A 22,500-nucleotide genomic window follows, 5' to 3' on the forward strand; every position below is an offset into this window, starting at 1 on the left:
CGTCAGCCAATAAGCAAGGAAGTTTATTGGTCAGTTGCTCCCTAACATTCTGCAGACTACACAAATACAGTACTAAATAAAAAGCCAGTTAGTTATACCACTGAGCAAAACAATTAACAGTATTAACAGTCAAGGCTGATACATAGATTGTTTTACTTCTTGCACTCGTTCCATTAATCGTTGACCATAATTCAACCATTTTCATCCACCTGTTCTGCTTCCGGTTTATGTAAGTAGTGCATTATGAACTAACACCTTTGTCACTTTGTGCTGTCAGCTGACCTGACCAAACACTATATATAATGTTGTCCGGTACAGTTCCCCAATCTTATATGTACAATCATTGTGTCCATTCTGCCATACTATTAGACAGTCAGTCATTCAATTAAAAATTCAGTTAGTTGGTCATTGGTCAGCCAGTCAGTCGGATTGCCAGGTGGGAAGCGAGCCAATTAGAAAGTGCTTCACTTAGTAAGTCAATTGGTAGGTCAGTTAGTCAGGCAATTATCATTTCAATTTTTCATTTTGTCAGTCAATCATCCAGCCAGTTTGTTACTGTAGTTCTTGGTCAGATAGTGGGTGAGTTTATCCAATCAGACATCAATTCGGTCATTTAGTCTGTTGGTTAGTCAGGAAGAGGTAAGTCAGAGGTCAGTTAGCCAATTGGAAAGTCAGTTGGTCTTTCGGGCTGTCATTCAATTGCTCAGATGGTTGGTCAGTCAGCCAATCAGCCATCTTTATGTTTTGAATGTGAAAGAAAAGCTTATTTTTACTTTAGTTCAAAGGGTCGGACTTAGGTGTGGACCTTTGGTTGACATTTGGTCAGAGGCAAGGTAGGTCTAGTTCACTGCCGGTTAAATAGAAAGTCCTTCAGTCCACAGGTCAATTGTTAAGTCCGTCAGTGGGGCAGTCAACATTCCTGTTAGTCTGTTATAGATCTGTCAGTCATTCAGTTAGTTATTAAGTTTTAGATCAGATAGCCATATTAATTCAGTGAGTCAGGTAGTCAGTCAGCTATACAGCGAGTGAATGAATCCAGTCAGAAATTAATTCTGTCAGTTAGTCCGTTGGTTAGTCAGTCATCTAACCAATCAGCCAGTATGTTGGTCTGTCAGCATTCTAGCAACTTGGTTGGTTTGTCAGTCAGTCACTCAGCCACGTAGAAAGTCAGTTGGTAATTTTGGTCAGTCATCCATTCATTCGGTCAGCTGGTTGGTCAATCAGCTAATCAGCCATCTATACGTCCTTATTTTCCTTTTATTTTAATCTGGGGGTTCAGTCTAAGGTGTGAACCTTTGGTTGAACTCTGGTCTGTGGCGAGGTCAGTTTGGTTCACTGCTGTTGAAGAAAATGTTCAAATGTTTTTTTTTTTACTGCTGACTCAGTTGGAAAGAGCCACATTTCTAAAAAGCTAGTGTTAAGTTTTCATGTTGCGCAGCTGGCTACATGGTGTCCCCAAAAGTGGCACCCATAGTTTGCATAGCCAATCAGGTGGTGAGTCTGTCAGTCAGTCATTCAATTAGAAATTCAGCTAGTTGGTCGTTGGTCAGCCAGTCAGTCGGATGGCCTGTCGGTCAGCTAGCTAATCAGAAAGTCCTTCAGCCCGTGAGTCAATTAGTCAGGCAGTCAACATTCCAGTCAGTCGGTTATTTTTTTGGTCAGTCTGCAAGCTCAGCTCTAACTTGTATTTGTTTATTGATCTGTTGCACTTACTGTGTTGATTGCATTTGAGGTGAAGTTCAAGCGTTTCTTGACAAAATATTCCAAAACCGACCGAATCTATACATATGATCAATGTGTGTTGTTATTAATCAATCAAGCAAGACACAAATGGGATTCAAGTTCATCAAGTAACCTCTTTGACCCAACACTTTAGGACCAACATTCGTTCTGGGCCTCTTAAAAATGACAATAATGGACTATGAAAATAGAAGTGATGGCAAGAAAGACAAGGGAAGAAAGGCTCTAGTGAGAAGAATGCGATAGGAAGAGCGGGAGAACAAAATGAGAGGAAAGCGCGGGGCAGTCATGGTGTGATGTGAGTGTTATCATCAGCTCTCATTCTCAGCATGGAATCTATAATGGGAAAATCAACCTCTCTGACTCCTGTGTAATTGGATTTGCCGGGTCTCGTGCTGAATCAGAGCCCAGTGGGTAGCACCAAAGCTTGTTAAGATCGGACAAGCATTTCTGGGCCGCTCAGCCGGGGTAGAAGTGGGGCAACCACCAAGGTAACCTTGACAACTTCCCTTGGACCTGATCATTCAAATATGCCAAATGTTTTCCAGTTGTTGATCAATCAATCAATGAGCTGAAATTGGATATTTTTTTCTCATTTGTGAGAACAAAGAAAGTGGACACCTGTGTTTCCCAGGAGGGTGTGTGTTTAGTAGCTGTTACTGGGTAACACTTAACTCCTCCCACACTGTTTCTCCTTGCAGCTTCAAAGAACACCTCGCTATATGTTTATTGTTGTATTTGGTAGTTAACACTTGTGTGTAATATTTATAATAATTTACAATATGAAATTAACAAAATACAAACTGTAGTACAAACTACTTAAAAGAGTATAAAGCTACTGCTCTTAACAAGTTGCGCTTTTACATAAATGTCTACAAATTATATATACCCTACTCAGAGGTGGGCAGTAATGCGCTACATTTACTCCATTACATTTACTTAAGTAACTTTTTAGATCAATTCTACTTGTCTGAGTAGTTTTAATGCAACATACTTTAACTTGACTATTTTTGTGAAGAAAAAATGTCACATTTACTCTGTTGCATTGAGTTAAATTCCGATTCTACATTTATTCACATCATATTCATTTATAATTCATTGATTTCTGCTCGCAAAGACAAATTATTTTGCCTCGTTAGAGATACTTTATCTAGCGGGCACTGTCACATGACCCTGTTTCACCCGTCCAACTAAGTACTGCTGGGAAACTAAAAAAAAATTATATTATATAATCTTTGTCAGTAGAAATCTTTCACAATTCAGCCTACAAAAAGGATATTGTACTGTAGAAAACATGTTGCAGTAAGTTTTCAATGGTTTTTTTTCTGTTTTAGCTGCGCTATGCTATTATTAGCCCTGTTATAACGTCATAAGTGACTGTAAAATGTACTCATGCTGTGGTAGGGTCACTCTGTCCCTCAAATAAACAAGCACACATTAAATGGAATTATATTATGGAATAGATTAACCAAAGAAATCAAACAAAGCACCGATATGATTCAGTTTAAGAGAATGTTCAAACTACAACTGTTCACAAAGTACACAGAACAAGAGTTATGATAAACATCTTGAACCATTTTTATTTTATTGAGACAAAGTTTATTGATTGTTTGTTTGCTTGCTGTGGTATATTATTTATTTGTTCATTGTTCTGTTACAGAGAACAAGGAAATTGGATAAAATAGCTATGGTATGAAAAGGGGTAAATAAGCTCTGCTTCTTCCTACTCCTTTTCGGACGTACTGTAATGAAACAACTGGAATTGTGTAATGCTGTCATGATGGGGGGAGGGGGGGGGGGGGTCGCAGCTTGCTGCGGGGTCGTTCTCCCAGGAAGGCAGACGGACTACTCAGGAAATGGCTTGCAGGTAAAAACATGATTTAATCTTTAACTTAGAAGCTACAAAAAAGTACAAACAAAAGGCGCGCACAAGGCTGAAACACAACTTAGACAAAACTATGGACTATAAACACAACTTACTTGACAGGAAAACGAGCATGGATCTATGGCATGAAGGAGCAGCATGAACTTTGGAGTGAAAAAGCTAGCAATGTCAGCAGACCAACTGACAGACAAAGACAGATTTAAATACTGTCTCTAATTATACTCCGGCTTATTAGTAATTCCTAAAGCCCCAAAAAAGTCTGCGGGCTATAGAGCGTTTTCCGTTCGGGCTCCAGTACTCTGGAATGCCCTCCCGGTAACAGTTCGAGATGCTACCTCAGTAGAAGCATTTAAGTCTCACCTTAAAACTCTTTTTAGACTCTAGCCTTTAAATAGACCTCCTTTTTAGACCAGTTGATCTGCCGCTTCTTTTCTTTTTCTCCTCTGTCCCCCCTCCCTTGTGGAGGGGGTCCGGTCCGATGACCATGGATGAAGTACTGGCTATCCAGAGTCGGGACCCAGGATGGACCGCTCGCCTGTGTATCGGTTGGGGACATCTCTACGATGCTGATCCGCCTCCGCTTGGGATGGTTTCCTGTGGACGGGACTCTCTCTGCTGTCTTGGATCCGCTTTGAACTGAACTCTCGCGGCTGTGTTGGAGCCACTATGGATTAAACTTTCACAGTATCATGTTAGACCCGCTCGACATCCATTGCTTTCGGTCCCCTAGAGGGGGGCGGGGGTTGCCCACATTTGAGGTCCTCTCCAAGGTTTCTCATAGTCATCATTGTCACTGGCGTCCCACTGGGTGTGAGTTTACCTTGCCCTTATGTGGGTTCTTCCGAGGATGTCGTAGTCGTAGTGGTTTGTACAGTCCTTTGAGACATATGTGATTTAGGGCTATATAAATAAACATTGATTGATTGAGTGATAGTGCTCGGGAAGCAGGTGAGCGGCCGAGCACTAATCAGAGACAGGTGAAGACAATGAGTAACCATGGTGACAAAACAAACAAGGCAGTGCAAACAGGAACAAAAGGAGTCTTAAACAGAAAACATGATCCAAACCACAGATCATGACAGATACATTACATTGTATTGAATAGTGTCCTGGGCATGACGTTAAAGTGCATCCAGCAGTGGAGGCTCCTCTAAGGGGTCTTGGGGCACTAGGAGGTTAACCCCTTTACTACTGTTACCTCAGGGGGCCCTTGGCAAAGGGCTAGTACCTGACTGACCCATAGCACTGGATACAGTGAAGACCTCAATGGCGGAGCAGACGGAAGACAGTAGATGTAAGAACTACCACAACGGCTGCGATGGTGGAGGAAGGCTGCAGCAGAAAAGGGTCCGTAGTTGTCTTGGACTCCATGCCACTGGACCCTAACCCGATTCTGTCAAGGATCATGTGGTGACTGTCTGTGCACCAGTCTCCCCACGTTAAACAAAGTCACGAACAGGCATCCCCCATGAAGGGATACCCCCTACCAGGAGGATCGTCATACTTGCTTCGAGTGACCGCCAATAATGATCGTATGCATGTTCGAAATAAACTGAAACTGAACTGAATACACACAAACACACACACATACTGTAGTTGTAGTGCAGGTAAAATTAAAAAATAACTACTAAAACAAATCAGAAGTTACTCAGAGTACTTGAATAGATTTTTTCACAAAATATTTACTCTTACTCAAGTGCTTATTTGGATGACTACTTTTTATTTGTACTTTTGTTATAATACTCTAAAGTACCGTTACTTTTACATGAGTAGAATTTGTGACTACCTTACCCACCTCAGACTGTACTCTGTTTAAAGTAAAGTAAAGAAAATGTCCCAACTATAGTCACCCACACCTTAGGTGTGGTGAAATTATCCTCTGCATTTGACCCATCCCCATGTTTACCCCCCGGGAGGTGAGGGGAGCGGTGAGCAGCACCGGTGGCCACGCTCGGAAATTAATTTTGGTGATTTAACCCCCAATTCCAACCCTTGATGCTGAGTGCCAAGCAGGGAGGCAATGGGTCCCATTTTTATAGTCTTTGATATGACTCGGCTGGGGTTTGAACTCACGTCCTTCCAGTCTCAGGGCGGACACTCTAACCACAAGGCCACTGAGCAGGTCTACTGTAAACCTTCACGGGTCCGTAGAAAATCTGACATGTCAAATACTGTAACTGAAACTGATCAGTTTTCCGGGAGATGAGTCCTCACATGACAGCAATGGTGCCCTCCTAGATAGCTTTGTAATACTTAGTAACCATTCAAGTACAGTACGCCCTATTATGCAGCCACCTAATCAAAGACCAGTAACCAGACCTGGAGGATAGCACCATGGAGGAGACTTTTTTTTTTTACTTTGGTGTTTTTTTGGTTGTGATGCAAAGGAGTTTAAAGCATTCAAGAAAGTGCGAGAAAGGTGTGGTGGTTTGAATTTGAGTGCTTTGGATCCTGTTTCTGGGTGGTTACGCTACACTCAGCATAGAAGTAGACACTCAGGTTGGAACTGAATAAGATCTTGGTCCCCTCCACCTCCTACGGCATGAATGATTAAGCAACCGGTGCACTGTGGCCTGAGTGTTGGTCAGGATGTGTGCACAACCCTTCACCAAGCAACACCAAGAGCATATAGTACTCATAGAAACAGTTGAAACTGGCTAATTAACTCATTTCACTAATTGTCTCCATGCAAGCAGACACAGGAGGCCCAGTAGAAGGAAACTGCTGCAAGTTTGGATACTGATAGACTTCCAAAATGCAGGTTTGAGGTTTTTATTTAGTTGAAAATTGCTGTGTTTGTGTGTCAATGGGTTAGTAAGATTTAATGTCTAGCAGGTGGCTGCAAAATGTTGCACGTTCATGCTTGTCGTGCAGGAGAGATTCAATGGGAGTGCATTGTGTTCAAGTAAAGATGAGTTAGCGATCACCTTTTTGAGATGGCTCCTTCTCACATGGATGAGGTCACTCAGTCTCTGGCAACACTGATACACTAGACCAGTGGTTCTCAAATGGGGGTACGTGTACCCCTGGGGGTACTTGAAGGTATGCCAAGGGGTACGTGAGATTAAAAAAAAAAAAAAATCTATAAATAGCAACAATTTAAAAAATCATTTATAAATATATTTATTGAATAATACTTCAACAAAATATGAATGTAAGTTCATAAACTGTGAAAATAAATGCAACAATGCAATATTCAGTGTTAACAGCTAGATTTTTTGTGGACATGTTCCATAAATATTGATGTTAAAGATTTTTTTTTTTTTGTAAAGAAATGTTTAGAATTAAGTTTATGAATCCAGATGGATCTCTATTACAATCACCAAAGAGGGCACTTTAAGTTGATGATTACTTCTATGTGTAGAAATCTTTATTTATAATTGAATCACTTGTTTATTTTTCAACAAGTTTTTAGTTATTTTTATATCTATTTTTCCAAATAGCTCAAGAAAGACCACTACAAATCAGCAATATTTTGCACTGTTATACAATTTAATATATCAGAAACTGATGACATAGTGCTGTATTTTACTTCTTTATCTCTTTTTTTCAACCGAAAATGCTTTGCTCTGATTAGGGGGTACTTGAATTAAAAAAATGTTCACAGGGGGGTACATCACTGAAAAAAGGTTGAGAACCACTGTCCTATAAGATAGACATGGGCAATTATTTTGACTCAGGATGTCACATTGGTTGGTAAAATGTGTCTGGGGGCTGGTGTGTGTATGTTGTGTATATATAAAATAAATTAAATTATATATATATATATATATATATATATATGTGTGTGTGTGTGTGTGTGTGTGTGTATACATGTATATATACTGTATATATATATATGCATGCATATATATCAATCATATATGTGTGTGTATGTATATATATATATATATTGATGTATATACACATTTATACTGTATATATATATATATATATATAATTACATATATAAATATGTTTATTCATGTGTATATGTGTATATATATAAATATATAAATAATATACATATATGTATATATATATATGTATATATATATGAATATCGGCAAAAAATACATTATATATATGTATATAGAGACGGCAGATCAACTAGTCTAAAAGGGGGTCTATTTAAAGGCTAGTGTATACAAATTAGTTTTAAGATGGGACTTAAATGCTTCTTCGAGGTAGCATCTCTAACTGTTACCGGGAGGGCATTCCAGACTAATGGAGCCCGAATAGGAAACACTCCATAGCCCCATATGTTGTTAATATTCAGTGTTTTATTGTTCATAGTTAATATTGTAAATCCCACTTTCTTTATTTCAATGTACATTTTGGGTGTCCCATTCAGTAAAAAAAAATTTAAAATGTCATTACTTATTTAGAATTCTATTGGACATTGTGACTTTTGGTATTTATGTTCCTGAAAAAAAGGGACCCAAACACACAAACTGTACAACATATTTTTTTTTTCAGCTAAATGTGTATATATAATTTATACACACATACACATCACACCCCAGACACATTTTTTCTCTCATCTGGACCCCGAGTCAAAATATTTGCCCAGCTCTGCCTTACATTACAAACCTGCTCAGTGGCCTTGTGGTTAGAGCCGGGGTGTCAAACTCATTTTAGATCGGGGGCCACATGGAGAAAAATCTACTTCCAAGTGGGACAGACTAGTAAAATCACGGCACGATAACTTAAAAATACCTACTCTTTGTTTAAATGTAGAACAAGCACATTCTGAAATTGTACAAATCATAATGTTGTTGTTGTTTTTTTTTACACTTATATGTTACGGTTAATAGTATTCTATCTTTATTTGTCGTTATTTTTATATTTTTAAATAAATTATGTGATCAGCCAACTCATTGGTGTTCATTTTCAATCTATCAAGATAAACAAATATATAAAAATCTAATTACAGTATTTATGTAGTTTAATCATTTTCATCATGTGGTTTGTTTTGTACATATGTAGCATCGTCTACAAATATACAAAGAATTGCTACTTCGTCATCCAGTGGACACATTTAGAACAGCAGTTTCTTTCATTCCAAAATTTCAGGTTAATTTTTTACTTAGCAAACTCATCCCGCGGGCCGGATAAAACCTGTTCGCGGGCCTGATCCGGCACTCGAGCCGTACGTTTGACACCCACTAGGTTAGAGTGTCCGCCCTGAGATCGATAGTCACACCAAAGACTATAAAAATGGGACCCATTACCTCTCTGCTTGGCACTCAGCATAAGGGTTTGGAGTTGGGGGTTAAATCACCAAAATGATTCCCGAGCTGTTACGTGTTGGCGTGGTCGGGTCGGGGTTTGTTCTCCCGGGATGCAGAATGGACGGCTCCGGACGACAGCGTGAGGTAGGAGATGATAATTTAATCATAATAGTACCACAAACGACCTGCCATCTGTATGTGAGGACGTAAATATCCAGATGTATGCAGATGACACGGTTATTTATACTCGGGGAAAAGACGCGGGAACGGTTTGCCAGAAAACTTACAGCAGCCATGGAGAAGGTGACAAGATGGCTACATGACTCTTGTCTTATATTAAACATTAATAAAACGGCAACAATGTATTTTGTAAACAAATATAAAATGTCATCCTTTCCAAATATAAGGGTTAATAAGGAGATAATACAAAATGTTAGTGAATATCGTTACCTGGGTATCATTTTAGACCCAACACTTGGCTTTAAAAACATATCAAACAGATGTGCCAGAGTCTTAAATACAACATAAAACATTCAAATGTATCAGGAAATCGTTAACACTGGAGTAAGCTCAAACTTGTTTTAATGCAATGATTATGTCTCGTTTTTATTATTGTATAACATGTTGGTCGCAGGCAAGCAAAATGAATCTGAGGCCATTGGAAACTTTGCACAAACAATCGTTCAAAATTCTTGACCGAAAACCACAACTCCACCATCACTGCTTAGTTCTCCAAAAATTTACATTGTTAAACTTAACCAATATTCACAGATTAGCATCAATACGAATGGCCCATCGAATCCTAAATAACACCGCCCCAGCGCCACTTAAGCACTTTGTCCAGTTTACATCTGCTGTGTCAACCAGAAACACACGAGCCTCCACCAGGAGGCAGTGTAGCATACCCAGATGTAAAACATCTTTTGCACAATCAGCCTTTTCATATAAAGCCATAAAGGAATGGAACAACCTCACAACAAACTTGAAAAGTTTAGCAGATTACTTTACATTTACAATTGAAGTTAAAAAGTGGCTTTGGAGCAATCAAAGCTGCACACACGGTCACTGAGGTGGGCACTGTGTTTGACAGATCAAATGAATGTGTGTTATATTTATCCATGACAGCATTTTTGTTGTAAATTGTGAGGTGTGTGTGTTGAAATCATGGTTGTTTTTGTTGTTTTACAAATGATGACCGATGTGAACAAGAGCATGTATTGTGTGATGATGTAAATGAGATGTGGTTGTATTTTATATTAAGTATGTGTCCATGAAAGGGCATTTTATGACTTTTTAAAATTTGATTATGTGATATGGTAGGATTTTATTGCATGATTTTTGTATCTCTTTAATTTTGGTAGCCAGGGACTGCAGATGGAAATTAGCTATTTAGCTATAATCTTGTACAGAACATATCTGTCTTTGAACTTAATGTTTCTGTGCATTGTCCCTTTAAATAAAGACTAAACTAAACAAAAAAAATAGAAACAAACCAAGGAAATACGTGCCGATCGCACGGGAAGCTTAGATAACAGCTTTGCACAGGATCAAGATCAGGAATCATAAACAGGAATAAACCAACGTGATAGTTGCATTTCGCAAACACAATGAAGCCACGCCGACTGTGGCGAGCAACATGAATAAGTAGCTCTCTGATTAGTGCTCAACAGCAGGTGAACGTGCAGAGCACTAATCAGAGGCAGGTGAAACCAATAAGTACCCATGGAAACCAAAACAAACACCCAAAATGCACAAAACAGGAACTAAGGGAGTCCAAAACTAACAGAACAAAACTAAACAAAACATGATCAGGATCACGGATCATGACACGAGCGCGGCCCCCGCTCCTGCTCACTGCTCTCCTCACCTCCCAGGGGTTGGAACAAGGGTATGGGTCAAATGCAGAGGGTAGTTCCACCACACCTGTAACAATCAGTGGTACTTTAACATGATTTCCTATGGGGGTAATGTATAGAATTAACTTGGAAGTGACACATTGTGGTGGACTTTGGAGCCTCCCCTGGCGAATCGCTTCGTGTCTCTTTATTAAAGGCGCATTGACAACCAGTCTAAAGAAAGAAAACTATTCTTTTCAGTGCTGAATGAAAGCCCAAAAACATTAGCATGAATTCGCGAATCATCCTCCTGACAGGAGCTTATCTGTCTACGTTATTCTGATAATACTGTATGGCAGACCCCTAAGTCACGCTGTCCCACCGTATTGTTTGCCTGCGCCGCCCCTAAAGAAGTCCCTTCCCACGAAGAAAGAGGGTGTCATAGATACCCGACACCGGTATTGCTACCCCCAAACCCCCTACCCCACCCATCGCATCAGCAGATTGATTCTGACGTCCCAAAAAGGGTTCCTTCAATGATATTGTTCACCTGTCTCATTGGCTTAAAGTGGGTGTGGCGGGGCGGCTGAGGGGTTATTGGTGGGGACACGGGGGCGTAGGGGGGAGTATTGTCCAGAGTAGGGGTGAGAGCATTTAAGGGTGCAGGGGCTGACAGGTGTGGGGGGGGAGAAAAAACATCTGACTAGCCTCTTCTGTCCAATGAAGTCCAAATTACAGCACAGGATAGCTCAGAACAAGCCGCTATTGTTCCCCCCCGAGGGCGCCCTAAATGAGTGTCACAGCAAGCAGCGGGGCACAGACCGTTACTGCACTATTTAGTCTCAAGACGGCCCCGTTTCAGTGCTTCTCAGATCAGACAAATAGTGCACCCATCACCCCGCCAGCCTTCGCCTTCACCATTCCTCTGTACGCCCCCCCCCCCCCCCACCCACTCCCAAAGTCCTCAGCCCCAAAATAGGCCAAATCTCCTCCATTGTGTTTCGACTGCCTAGTGTGAAATTCATTGTGACGTTAAATGTTTTCTAATGAATAATTACTGAATGGATATGCAGGGGGAATATGTGTAATGGATTGTAGACTGCATTTTAAAGACATCTTTTTTGTCTCCGCTTCGTGGTATTTACAGGACAAAAACACTCGGGCCTTTCTCAGAAGAAACCGGGGCCATAGGCGAAGGATAGGGGGCCACGGGAGGGGAGGGGGCGGGCTCTGTGTCAATTAGATCCAATGGATTATCTTTTTTTAATGTTTTTACCCAGAGAAGTGAGAATCAAAGGACGTCCAAAAGAGAGGAGAACATACAAAACCAACAAAAGCTTTTGGTGCAAGTGTTGGTGCTGAGAATACAAAACAGATTGGTGGAATTTTTCCCACTATGCTTATTGAATGTTTCTTTTTTTGGTCCTATTGGCACAGTGTGTTGTGTTTGCTCGGTGCAACGGTCCTACTGAAACACGAGGGACAATCATTAGGTTCTGCACAAACACAAGAGGCTTGCCTCACAGCCACACTGGACCTGTCAATAGAACTAATTGAGGGACTGTGTTTGTGTTTTTTTTTAACCTTTGCTGCTTTTTGTAGCTTCAGCATCCCCCGGGGAGCCATTCAAACATTCCTTTACAAGTTCAACATATAGAGCAGGGGTAGGGAACCTATGGCTGTAGAGCCAGATGTGGCTCTTTTGATGACTGCATCTGGCTCTCAGATAAATCTTAGCTGACATTGCTTAACACAACAGGTAATGAATAATTCCGCTGGTAATCACAATGTTAAAATAACGTTCAAAATATAAAACATTGTCATGCATTCTAATCCATCCATCCGTTTTCTACCGCACCTGTTCAAGAAATAACAATGTTATTAAAAAGAAATAGAGACTTATTATACTCTAAAAATGTTGTTCTTACTTAAAAAATGCACGCATTTAGTTGTATTCAGTGTTAAAAAAATATGATATGGCTCTCACGGAAAAACATTTTAAAATATTTGGCTTTCTCTCTCAGCCAAAAAGGTTCCCGACCCCTGATAAAGAGGGACATTTGCATTCTCGGCCTTTCACATAAAGTTTCACACTTGCTGTTTCTTCCAAAAAGTGTACATCGCCACTAAACGCAATTTCTCCCGTCCAAAGGCAAAACCTAGTAACTCACTTCTAGCTGATTTTGAGAAAACAAAGGAAAACCAATCTATCTTGATGCTGTTTTACAAAGATTTACAAAGTCATCAAACGTATAGATGTTTTCTTGAGCTTTCATTTTCTTGCCGATTGAGCCATGGATTGAATCTGCTCTCATGAACGTGTGCCCTTTCTCCAGATATTTTATCACAATCTCGGGTGGGCCCCATTCTGCGTTTGCACATTGGGCAAGAGCCGTGTACAGCGTCCAGTTTTTATTTTGACCTCCACAGTTATCTGCCCAAAAGAGTATGCAAGGGGAAGAATCGAGAACAATACATTTAATGAAGGTGCTTGCAACGTCCTGGGCCAATCTTCCAAATATCCCCTCGTGCCATAATATCACATAATCAGGTTGACCGTCGGCCCCCATTCGTGCAAATGTCTCGTTAAAGAAAATAAGGCGACTGACAAAGAAGCTCCGATTGGTCTCTTGAGATACTAGGTTTTTGTGTTGTATCTACGCGGTTATGTGGTAGTTGCTAGGTCCTGCCATGCGCGTAACAGCTTACTTACGGAACAAATTACAATATCGCATACACTGATGTAAAGTATATCACCTAGGAACTCCAAAATTATTATCAGCTCAGTTTTGACCAAAATTGAGTTACTGGGTTTTGCCTTTGGATGGGAGATTTAGTGACACATTATTATGGCGACCGGTCTCTTTAGTAGCTGATCATCATGGTGGTTGTTGTGTTCTGCAGGTTGAATTTAAATGGACTGGATTTAGTGATTTATCCTACAAGCAGGAGTCATGCATTGATCAAAATGAAATTACTTACAAGACATGACTTGCACAATGTCACATTCAAGCGCTTGTTGCAGGACAAATAGTATTCTTCTTCTTTTCAAGCATGGCCGGTCACAAGTCTGGTCTTTCACAGGTTGAACTGGACATGGAGAGTGCCCTCACTGCCAGGGACCAGGTTGGCATTCAGGACTTTGTCCTTTTGGATGAAACCACGGAGGCAGCTTTCCTCAGTAACCTCAAGAAGCGCTTCAGCAAGGATCTCATTTATGTAAGGAACACAACTTTCTAATGTTTGTGCAGCTTTTTACAATGTTGTGTTTTAACCCCTCGAGTGCAGTGGTTGTCAAACTTTTTTCACCAAGTACCTCCTCAGAAAACACTTGGCTCTCCAAGTACTGACCAACATGAAAATACAGTAGCGCAGTAGGCCTAAATAATCATTAAAAACAAGTTATATGTTTCATTAAACAAGTATATTTAAGTTTGAACAGTAAAACTGTGTTTGAATATTTAATTATTTCTTTTGGTACATGTACCACAGTTTGAGAATCACTGTGATGGGGTATACATAATTTCAATAGCAGTAGTGTAGTGCCAGGATGAAAAAGTAGGTCTAAAAGAATAAATCCTACAACATGCAGCATTAACTAACCCTCTCAGTATATTAGGGACTTTTTCGTCCTTTCAGGTAAATTTTTCTTCCATTTGGTTGTGTTCCCTCGAAGGCTTCAAATCCTTTTTCATGTTACATTTTTTGATTTGTCTTTAAAATTCTACCATGTATCACTGATACACTGGGGAATAATTAAATAGTCAATTGCACCAGGAAAAAAAAGTCTTAAGGGAGTTAAGACTGTTTAAAAAATGTAAGCCTTAAGCAGAGTTTATGTGGAACCCCCTATTAGTAGGGCCGTGAATCTTTGGGCCCCACACGATTCGATTCTTGGGAGTAACGATTGGATTCAAAATCAATTCAGGATTAAAAACAATTCTCAATTCAAAATCAATATTTTAACTACATTCTAATATCATTTCCTCATGTAATATATAAACAGCTGGGATACATATCTATATTATTATTCTCTGCAGAGAAACCTGCGAAACAGGCTTGTAGGGATGAAATAGCCACGGTTTTTTCCTGACTTAACGTATAGTCTGCTCTACCCTGGTATTGAACACTGTATAACAGATAAACCACAGAAACATATATATATATATATATATATATATATATATATATATATTTATATATTTATATGTATGTATGTAAATATATATATATATATGTATGTATGTATATATATAAATATATGCATGTATATATATATATATATACATACATATATATATATATATATATATATATATATATATATATATATATATATATATACATAGCGCCCGATTGTACCTGAGATAGGCACCAGCGCCCCCCGCAACCCCAAAGGGAATAAGCGGTAGAAAAAAGGATATATATATATATATATATATATATATATATATATATATATATATATATATATATATATATATATACACATATAGGCATCAAACTATGAATGACCACATGTGGAGTTATGTACTTAACAAAAAAGGTGAAACAACTCATGTTTTATATTCTAGTTTCTTCAAAAGAGCCATCCTTAGCTCTGATTACTACTTTGCACACTCTTTGCAGTCTCTCAATGAACTTCAAAGGATAGTCAACTGAAATGGTTTTCACTTTACAGGTGTCATAGTTTTGATGCTTTGGGTTACAATCTACAATGCAAATAGTATCAATAGAATGAGACGGGCATTCTTAACTCCGTAAGGACTTTTTTTGTCCTGGTGCTACTGACCTGAGCTAACATTATTTTCCAGTGTATCATTCCTGTATGACATAATTTGAAGTAGACATATTAACATTTTAACTCTTAGGAAAAAAAATCATTAATTCAGAGTTACAGAAAAATAACCTGAAATGACAAAGTCCTCAGTATACCGTGAGGGTTAATAAATGTCACATATTATTTGATGTACTCTTCTAGACCTACATTGGAACTTTACTGGTGTCGGTAAACCCCTATAAAGAGTTGGATATCTTCAACAAGCAACAGATGGACGTTTACATGGGTGTCAACTTCTTTGAGCTTCCACCACACATGTGAGTACAGAGTAGTGCATGTTTAATAAATACCGACCACAATATGATTCACCTCGAATCGTGCTCGCCGTACGGCCACAGTTACGCTCTGGCAGACAACGCCTACCACGCCATGCTGGCCGAGTTCAGCAATCACTTCATCCTCATCTCGGGGGAGAGCGGAGCAGGGAAGACGGAGGCCTCCAAAAAGATTCTACAGTATTACGCGGTCAGCTGTCCGAGCACCGCTCTACTAAACACCGTCAGGGACAAGATGCTCATGTCCAACCCTGTCCTGGAGGTCTGTCACTCCACCTAACAACGCTTCATTATGCTGGGATGACGTTCCAAAAAACAGGTCAGGCTTGCATGAATAATTGGATTGTGTCTGTCTGCAGGCTTTTGGGGATGCCAAAACACTAAAGAATGACAACTCAAGCCGTTTCGGGAAGTATATGGACATTCAATTCAATAGTGAGGTAAGATGAGGTCAGAAGCATTCTACATTTACATTGCATATTATGCATAACTACATATATTGGTATGAATATTACAAAACAGGTTACAAAAGCTCCTCTTGGCTGAGGACGTATAATGTATACACGCAAAGATGATCTAAAATACATAATTTTAAAGTAATATACAGTGTTGTCATGGTTAAAAAAAAAAGAGCTTTTTCATGACAAATATAGTGTTTTAAATGGCAATATATACAATTTTATGGCTTAATATAGCATTTTAATTGCCAAGTACTGTAGTACCTCAACTTACTTGGTTCTGTGACATAGCTTTTAAAGGGTAACTGCACCTTTTGGGGAATTGTGCCTATCATTCACAATCCTTATGTAAAACACAAACAGATATGTTTTTTTTTTGTTATGCATTCTAAATATTAAATACATGCGATCAAAAGTCAGTTTGCAATGGAGCCTATTGGAGTCGCTCTATTCTGCTTATAAAAGCCCTTAAAAACATATAGGTAGGTAGGTCTTTATTGTCATTGCACAAATACAACGAAACTTGGTTTTCAGCACAAACCCATTCGAAGTTAGACAAACAAAAAGTATACATGTGATGATCCGTGGTCCGGATCATGTTTTTGTATTTTCTGTTAGTTTTGGACTCCTTTAGTTCCTGTTTGTTTTGGTTGCCATGGTTACTCATTGTGTTCACCTGTCTCTGATTAGTGCTCGCCTGCTCTCCTGCTTCCCGAGCACTAATCAGAGGCAGTATTTAAGCTTGTCTTTGCCAGTCAGTCGGCCTGGCGTCATTGTTTGTTTCATGCTCTTTTCTTGCCGCAGTAAGTCTTGCTTATTTGATGCAATTCCATAGTTAATGCTATTTGTTTCATGCCATAGTTTAGTCAGGTTTTCATGTCCATAGTTTCATGTTTAATGTCCTAAGTTTTTTCCCTTAGCTTCTCGTGCGAAATGCACACTTTCCTTTTCTTTTGGTTCCTGTCAATTCTACTGTGTAGGATTAATTGATTATTAAATATGTTCCTACCTGCTATCCTTGTCCTGCATTCCTGAGAGAACGACTCCACATAAAGATGCAATCTAGACTGGGAAAAAAACCTCCATAGTAAAGCACATATACATATTACAATATCCATCTCGAGACTTGCCAACAGAGGGGAGGAAGTGGGAGCTACGGTAAAGTGTTTTGCTCAAGGTCACAATAGACGTGGCAAAGTTTGTAGAAGGTGGGGATCGAACCGGGAATCCTCAGGTTGCTGGCACGGCCACTCTCCTAATTGCGCTACGCCATCCCAGGTAGGTAGGTAGGTAGGTAGGTCGGTAGGTAAGTCGGTCGGTCGGTCAGTCGGTCGGTCTTTGTTGTCATTGCACAAGCACAACAAAACTTTGTTTTCCGCAAAAATCCGTTTAAGATTAGACACACAAGTAGTGTAGGGTTACAGAACAGGAACGCGGTGGGTTGTCACAAAGCGCCCCGTAAAAGATGGCAAAAAGGTAAACGCTGGGGGAGGATGAGTAATAAAATACAATCTAGACTGGGCTCCTAAGGGGGCCCAGTCTGGAGTGGGAAAAAACCTCCTTAGCAAAGCACATATACATATTACAACATCTCGAGACTTGCAACAGAGGGGTGGGAGTGGGGGCCACGGTGACAGGCTGCAGCTCTTCAGGCGCTTCCCATCCGTCCATCACCCCTAAGGGATTCGCGTCAAGGGCGTTGGATGGGGCGTGGGGTATGTGTGAGTGGTGTATATTTTCGTGGACGCATGTGTGTGTGTGTAAGCCTGCCGCGTGTCTCTGTTCCGCGGCCTTGATGTCGTGCAGTCGCTAGTCCAAAGTCAACAAAAACAGGTGTGTGTCCATGAGAGACAAGAAGGGAGTTTGTTGTGTCTTCGCCGCACTGTCCTTCGAGAGAGTCTCGAAGCCAGGGAAAGAATCCAAGTTTGAATGTTTTGTATGCGAGTGAAAATAAAATTAGCTTTTCACTCTAAATTGTCTATGACTGATCCAAAATTGATCCTGCAGGGCAGACAGTCCGATGTTATCCAAATCACAAGAGTGTCCACAGTTCTTCCAGCATCCTCCAGTCATTTGTGGCAGCTTTGGGATACTTTGAAGACTGCCAGCAACTTTCAATTTGTCGACAAACCAGAGCAACGCTTACTCCAATCAGCAGATGTCCTGTTGTCATAATTCTCAATAAGTGGATATCTTCGCCAGGCACTCCTTCTTGTCCCAAGAGTCTGTCGTGTGTCCAACAACAACCGCTCCGTCACAACAAGCCGGTTCCCCCAAACCCAAGATCTTGTCAATTTTGTTGAGGCCAGTTAAATAGTTCCAATGTTTAGATGTGGTGAGCAGTGCAAAAAGAGGCAACAAGAAAGTTAAGACAAGACAAGACAAAAAAGCAAGCAGGAGCGATAAGGGAGGGGAAAGGGGAGCATCCGCCCTCAATGAGTGCCAGTGAGAAAGAAATGTATAAACACCTCCATTGAGGTTTTATACAAATGATGTTATTTATATATGTAATGTAGTAACGGGCGCATTTATAATAACATTTAATATTTACGTATTTTGATCATTATAAGCCATACTTGCCAACCTTGAGACCTCCGACTTCGGGAGGTGGGGGGGCGGGGTGTGGTTGGGGGTGTGGTTAAGAGAGGAGGAGTGTATTTACAGCTGTTGTGTACGCAGTTGTGCACTGCACTGTCTAAAAACCGTACATATGCATGATTGATTGATTGATTGAACCTTTTATTACTAGATTGCACAGTACAGTACATATTCCGTACAATTGACCACTAAATGGTAACACCCGAATAAGTTTTTCAACTTGAATAAGTCGGGGTCCACGTCAATCAATTCATGGTACAAATATATACTCTCAGCATAATACAGTCATCACAAAAGTTAATCATCATAGTATATACATTGAATTATTTACATTATTTACAATCCGGGGGGTGGGATGAGGAGCTTTGGTTGATATCAGTACTTCAGTCATCAACAATTGCATCAACAGAGAAATGGACGTTGAAACAGTGTAGGTATTACTTAGTAGGATATGTACGGCCAGCAGAGAACATAGAGAGTTCAAATAGCATAAGAACAAGTATATACATTAGAAATACATTTGATTATTTACATTAGGTTATTTACAATCCGGGGAGATGGGATGTGAATGGAGGAGGGTATAAGTAAGGGATTGAAGTTGCCTGGAGGTGTTGTGGTGCATGTACAGTAGATGGCAGTATTGTCCTGTTTAAGAGTGTCACAACATTGCTGTTTACGGCAGACATACTGCTTTACGGTAGGCGAAAACGTGACTGCTGTTGTTGTGTGCTGTTACCGCGCTGGGAGGACGTTAATGAAACTGCCTAACAATAAACCCACACACGGAACCAAGAACTCGTCCTCGATCATTCTACAGTTATAACGTCATTGGGCAGACACACTCTTCATAATGTGGGAAAGTGGACGTGAAAACAGGCTGTGTTCCCTCAGGTCCGCATGGAGCTTGAGGGGGCGTGGCCTCCAGCTCCGCCTAAATTCCGGGAGATTTTCGGGAGAAAATTTGTCCCAGGAGGTTTTCGGGAGAGGCGCTGAATTTTGGGAGTCTCCCGGAAAATGCGGGAGGGTTGGCAAGTATGTTTTAAGCATACACTGCACATTAATTTAAAAAAGCACCACAACGGTCACTTTTTTTCTTCATCACTGATTGTTACTCACTGCAGACTTCATGAGAGACTACAAACATAATAAGCCATCACTTACTGTGTGATGTCTGCTGTCATTAAGATGCCGACTGTTAGAATCTTGTTATAGTCCCGTTGAGACGAAGAATGACACATAATCCTCGAAAAGGGGGGTGAAACATCTTTTTTCATGTTGTTCTCGCCTTTTCCGGCTCTAAACTGGATGCCAAAGTGTCCCAAATTGTCAGTTTACGTCCTCGTCCTTCTACTATCTAAATGAGAGACGATTTATGATCCACAATAAACTTTTGCGAGGAGGCAGCTTACTAGTATTCGATGATGTAAACATAGGCAGACATGCTAGTGATCACGGCGCCGCTATAATTAGTTTATCTGCGTTAGCGCTTATAATGACAATATCACTAATACTTGGTTAATATTCAAATCACGAAATGTAAAAGAAGTATCGTTGACCTTTTTTGGATGTTTTTTATTGGGTTTTATACGTCTCGTTGGCTCAATTGTAAACAGACTTTTTTTTAAAGATTATTTAGTAGTTATAATGCAATGTCTTTCATAATGATTGTAAACAATAGGCAAAATTCCAAAAAAACACTTGTACCTCAAATCAACGCTGCCCATTAAAATGAATTTAAATCAATACAGTTGGTGCTTGGCCCAGTTGGTCCAAAACAACCTTTTAAAAAGAAAAACAAACTTTGAGATAACAAAAATCATACAAAAACAATATAATACACTACCAAAATCTGTGATAATTTTATGAAGTACTGTAATAAGAATGGACAGTTTTTACCTAGGAGAGTGCACATCTACAATCCTTCAAGTTGCTTCTCCATCAAACACATCATGAGCAGCTTTTTCATATTTTTATGCGTAAATGTCCGCCAATTAGATATTATTTTACCACTTAGTTATGTCGTTGATGATTTTTCTTTATTTTAACGAAGATCATACACTGCCTTTTCTCAACACTGTCTTTCACACTCACTTTCTTCCTTGAGTTATGTCCATATCTAGCTAGAAGCTAAAGTTAGCAAGTAAGACAAGTTGTTTTGGGCAGATCTTATGGGTTTCATTGTGACATTTGCTACACCCACTAATGGAATTGATGCTTGTAACTTCAATATTTGCTTGCAACCGAAACCATAACAATTAGCCGGGAGATAGCTCTTATCTCAAAACACTCTAAAGTTGAGGTCAATCAATCAATCAATCAATCAATCAATCAATCAATCAATATTTATTCATATAGCTCTACATCACAAGTGTCTCAAAGGGCTGCACAAACCACAACGTCATCCTCGGTAGAGCCCACATACCAGTTGTGATCAAAATTATTCAACCCCCACACAATTTTGATGTTTTAGCAAGTTGGACATTTATTCCGTATTTTGTTTATAGTCATATCAAATAAAGATGTGTCAAATAGACAAATGCAACTTAAATTGTAACACTGTATTTTACAAAATACCAAAAGAGGACATTTTTCTTAATATCTCATTGACAAAATGATTCAACCCCCTAGTTACATGCATCTTTAGTACTTAGTAGAACACCCTTTAGCAGTAATTACATCCTTCAAACGTGATACATAACCGGACACAAGCTTCTTGCAACGATCTACAGGTATTTTAGCCCATTCCTCTTGGGCAAAGGCCTCCAGTTCATTCATATTCTTGGGCCTGCGTGCTGCAACTGCCTTCTTCAAGTCCCACCACAGGTTTTCTATAGGATTTAGGTCTGACGACTGTGAAGGCCACTCCAGAGTCTTCCAGCCCTTCTTCTGCAACCACTCTGATGTTGATTTGGAGGTATGCTTGGGATCGTTGTCCTGTTGGAAGGTCCAACGTCTCCCAAGCCTCAGCTTCGTCACTGACTTCATGACATTTGCAGCTAATATACCCTGGTAGGAAATAGAATTCATAATGTCTTGAATGCGCTGGAGATTCCTGGTACCTGGGGCAGAGAAACAGCCCCAGAGCATGATTGACCCCCCACCATGCTTAACAGTAGGAAAGGTGTTCTTCTCTTTGTAAGCTTCATTTTTTCTCCTCCAGACATTACGTTGATTCATAGGCCCAAAGAGTTCCACTTTTGTCTCATCACTTCATAGATCAGTTTCCCAAAACCTTTGGGGTTTGTCCAGATGATTTTTGGCATACTGGAGTCTATTTTTCTTGTGCCTGGTAGTCAGAAGTGGGGTGCGCCTGGGAGTTCTGGCATGGAGTCCTTCATCTCGTAGTGCGCGCCTTATTGTCTGGGACGAAACCTGCGTTCCCCCCTCTGCAATGTCCTGTTGTAGTTCCTCAACTGTTACCCGGGGGTTTTTCCACCACTGTACGCACACAGCATCCTCTTTCTACCACGCCCAGGTAGTGGTTCCACTGTGCCTTTAGCTTTAAACTTGCGAATTATGCTCTCAACTGTGTCTCTTGGAATGTGTAATGTCTTTGCTATTTTCTTATATCCATATCCTTTCTTATGAAGAGAAATTACCTCCTCTCTTGACTTCTTTGACCACTCCCTGGACTTCACCATGTTGCAAATACACTA

General features: G+C 40.0%; 1 protein-coding gene across 1 annotated transcript in view; it reads left to right on the top strand.

The window, feature by feature from the left end:
• The first annotated feature begins 6,174 nt into the window (after nucleotides 1–6,174).
• Nucleotides 6,175–22,500, top strand: part of myo1ha (myosin IHa) — a 41,240-nt gene continuing 24,914 nt past the window's right edge. The window contains exons 1-5 of the mRNA XM_061906501.1: nucleotides 6,175–6,386; nucleotides 13,758–13,892; nucleotides 15,655–15,770; nucleotides 15,852–16,050; nucleotides 16,148–16,228. Of these exons, the coding sequence (XP_061762485.1) occupies nucleotides 6,381–6,386; nucleotides 13,758–13,892; nucleotides 15,655–15,770; nucleotides 15,852–16,050; nucleotides 16,148–16,228 (537 nt within the window). The 5' untranslated portion in view covers nucleotides 6,175–6,380. The remainder of the gene's footprint in view (nucleotides 6,387–13,757; nucleotides 13,893–15,654; nucleotides 15,771–15,851; nucleotides 16,051–16,147; nucleotides 16,229–22,500) is intronic.

This window comes from Nerophis ophidion, linkage group LG07 (assembly GCF_033978795.1).
Source record: "Nerophis ophidion isolate RoL-2023_Sa linkage group LG07, RoL_Noph_v1.0, whole genome shotgun sequence".
In the NCBI taxonomy this organism is placed as follows: domain Eukaryota; kingdom Metazoa; phylum Chordata; class Actinopteri; order Syngnathiformes; family Syngnathidae; genus Nerophis; species Nerophis ophidion.